At 57.4% G+C, this 997-nt stretch overlaps 1 protein-coding gene across 1 annotated transcript in view; it reads right to left on the reverse strand.

The window, feature by feature from the left end:
• EPHA10 (EPH receptor A10) overlaps positions 1–997 on the reverse strand; it is a gene marked incomplete at its 5' end in the record, with an annotated part of 4,992 nt that overhangs the window by 3,237 nt on the left and 758 nt on the right. Inside the window, 2 exons of the mRNA XM_010143233.1 lie at positions 438–641; positions 765–826. Coding sequence (XP_010141535.1) covers positions 438–641; positions 765–826 — 266 coding nt within the window. The remainder of the gene's footprint in view (positions 1–437; positions 642–764; positions 827–997) is intronic.

Consider the following 997-nt stretch of genomic DNA (forward strand, 5'->3'; position numbering starts at 1 on the left):
CCTGGCTAAACACATTGATTTCCAGCTGAGAAAGAAGCTGTGAAGGGGCAGAGCCCGTGTTCATGAGGAAGGAAATGAGCACCTAGGAACAATGCTGGTTCTGGAGCAGGATTGCTGAATGACTTATTAACCGCGCTGGCAGAAGCTGGCTGGCTTTGGACCCAGTCCTCGCTCAGCATTCAGAGCAGCTGCAAACCTCTCCAGTGACGCCAGGCCCCAGCTCTTGGCCACGGCCGTGCGCTGCACCCAGGGAGATCCACCTCTGCACAGGTTTTGTGGCCGTTCTGTCAGCTGAGATAAACCCAGCACTGCCCGGGTTTGTCTCAGGCAGTCTGCAATGAGCAGGGTGTCCGAGGCCTTCCTGCGGCTGCCCACTGGGACCCACTGGACCCCAGTATCAGGGAATGTCGACAACAGAGCTTGGAAATGCAGCTTACCATGGTGGAGAAGATGGTCTCCATTTTGTCTTCTTGTGGTCGTCTGAAGCCAGTTATTTTGCAAGCCAGGCTGCTGTTCACAAGGACTTTGTGGGCAGCAAGGCTTTTGTGTGTGTACCCCATTTCTGCCAGGTACTTCATGCCAGAGGCAATCCCCTGCAACATGCAGATGAGCTGGGTGGCCGTGAACTGTCCCTCGTGCTTCTGTAAAACAGAGGAGGAAAAGGCAGAGGTGAGAAATGCCCAGTTGAAGGGGGCATTTCTTGGGCCAGCAGAGCCCGAGCGGGTGGCAGACCCCAGGACTTAGCACCAGCTCCCAGCACTCACCCTGAGAAAAGAGTCCAGCTCGCCATTCCCCATGTACTCCGTCACTATCATCATGGTACTCCCTGCAGGGACACACAAGCAGCACAGCTCAGGAGCACGTCCCGCACTCTGGGCGCTAGAAATCTGGGCACTGCCCTCCGGTGCCATCAGCCGGCACTGCCTGGGTTTGTCTCAGGCAGTCTGCAATGAGCAGGGGGTCCGAGGCCTTCCTGCGGCTCCCCCGCAGGACACCC

The sequence above is a fragment of the Buceros rhinoceros genome, unplaced genomic scaffold (genome assembly GCF_000710305.1).
Source record: "Buceros rhinoceros silvestris isolate BGI_N320 unplaced genomic scaffold, ASM71030v1 scaffold11419, whole genome shotgun sequence".
Taxonomy (NCBI): Eukaryota; Metazoa; Chordata; class Aves; order Bucerotiformes; family Bucerotidae; genus Buceros; species Buceros rhinoceros.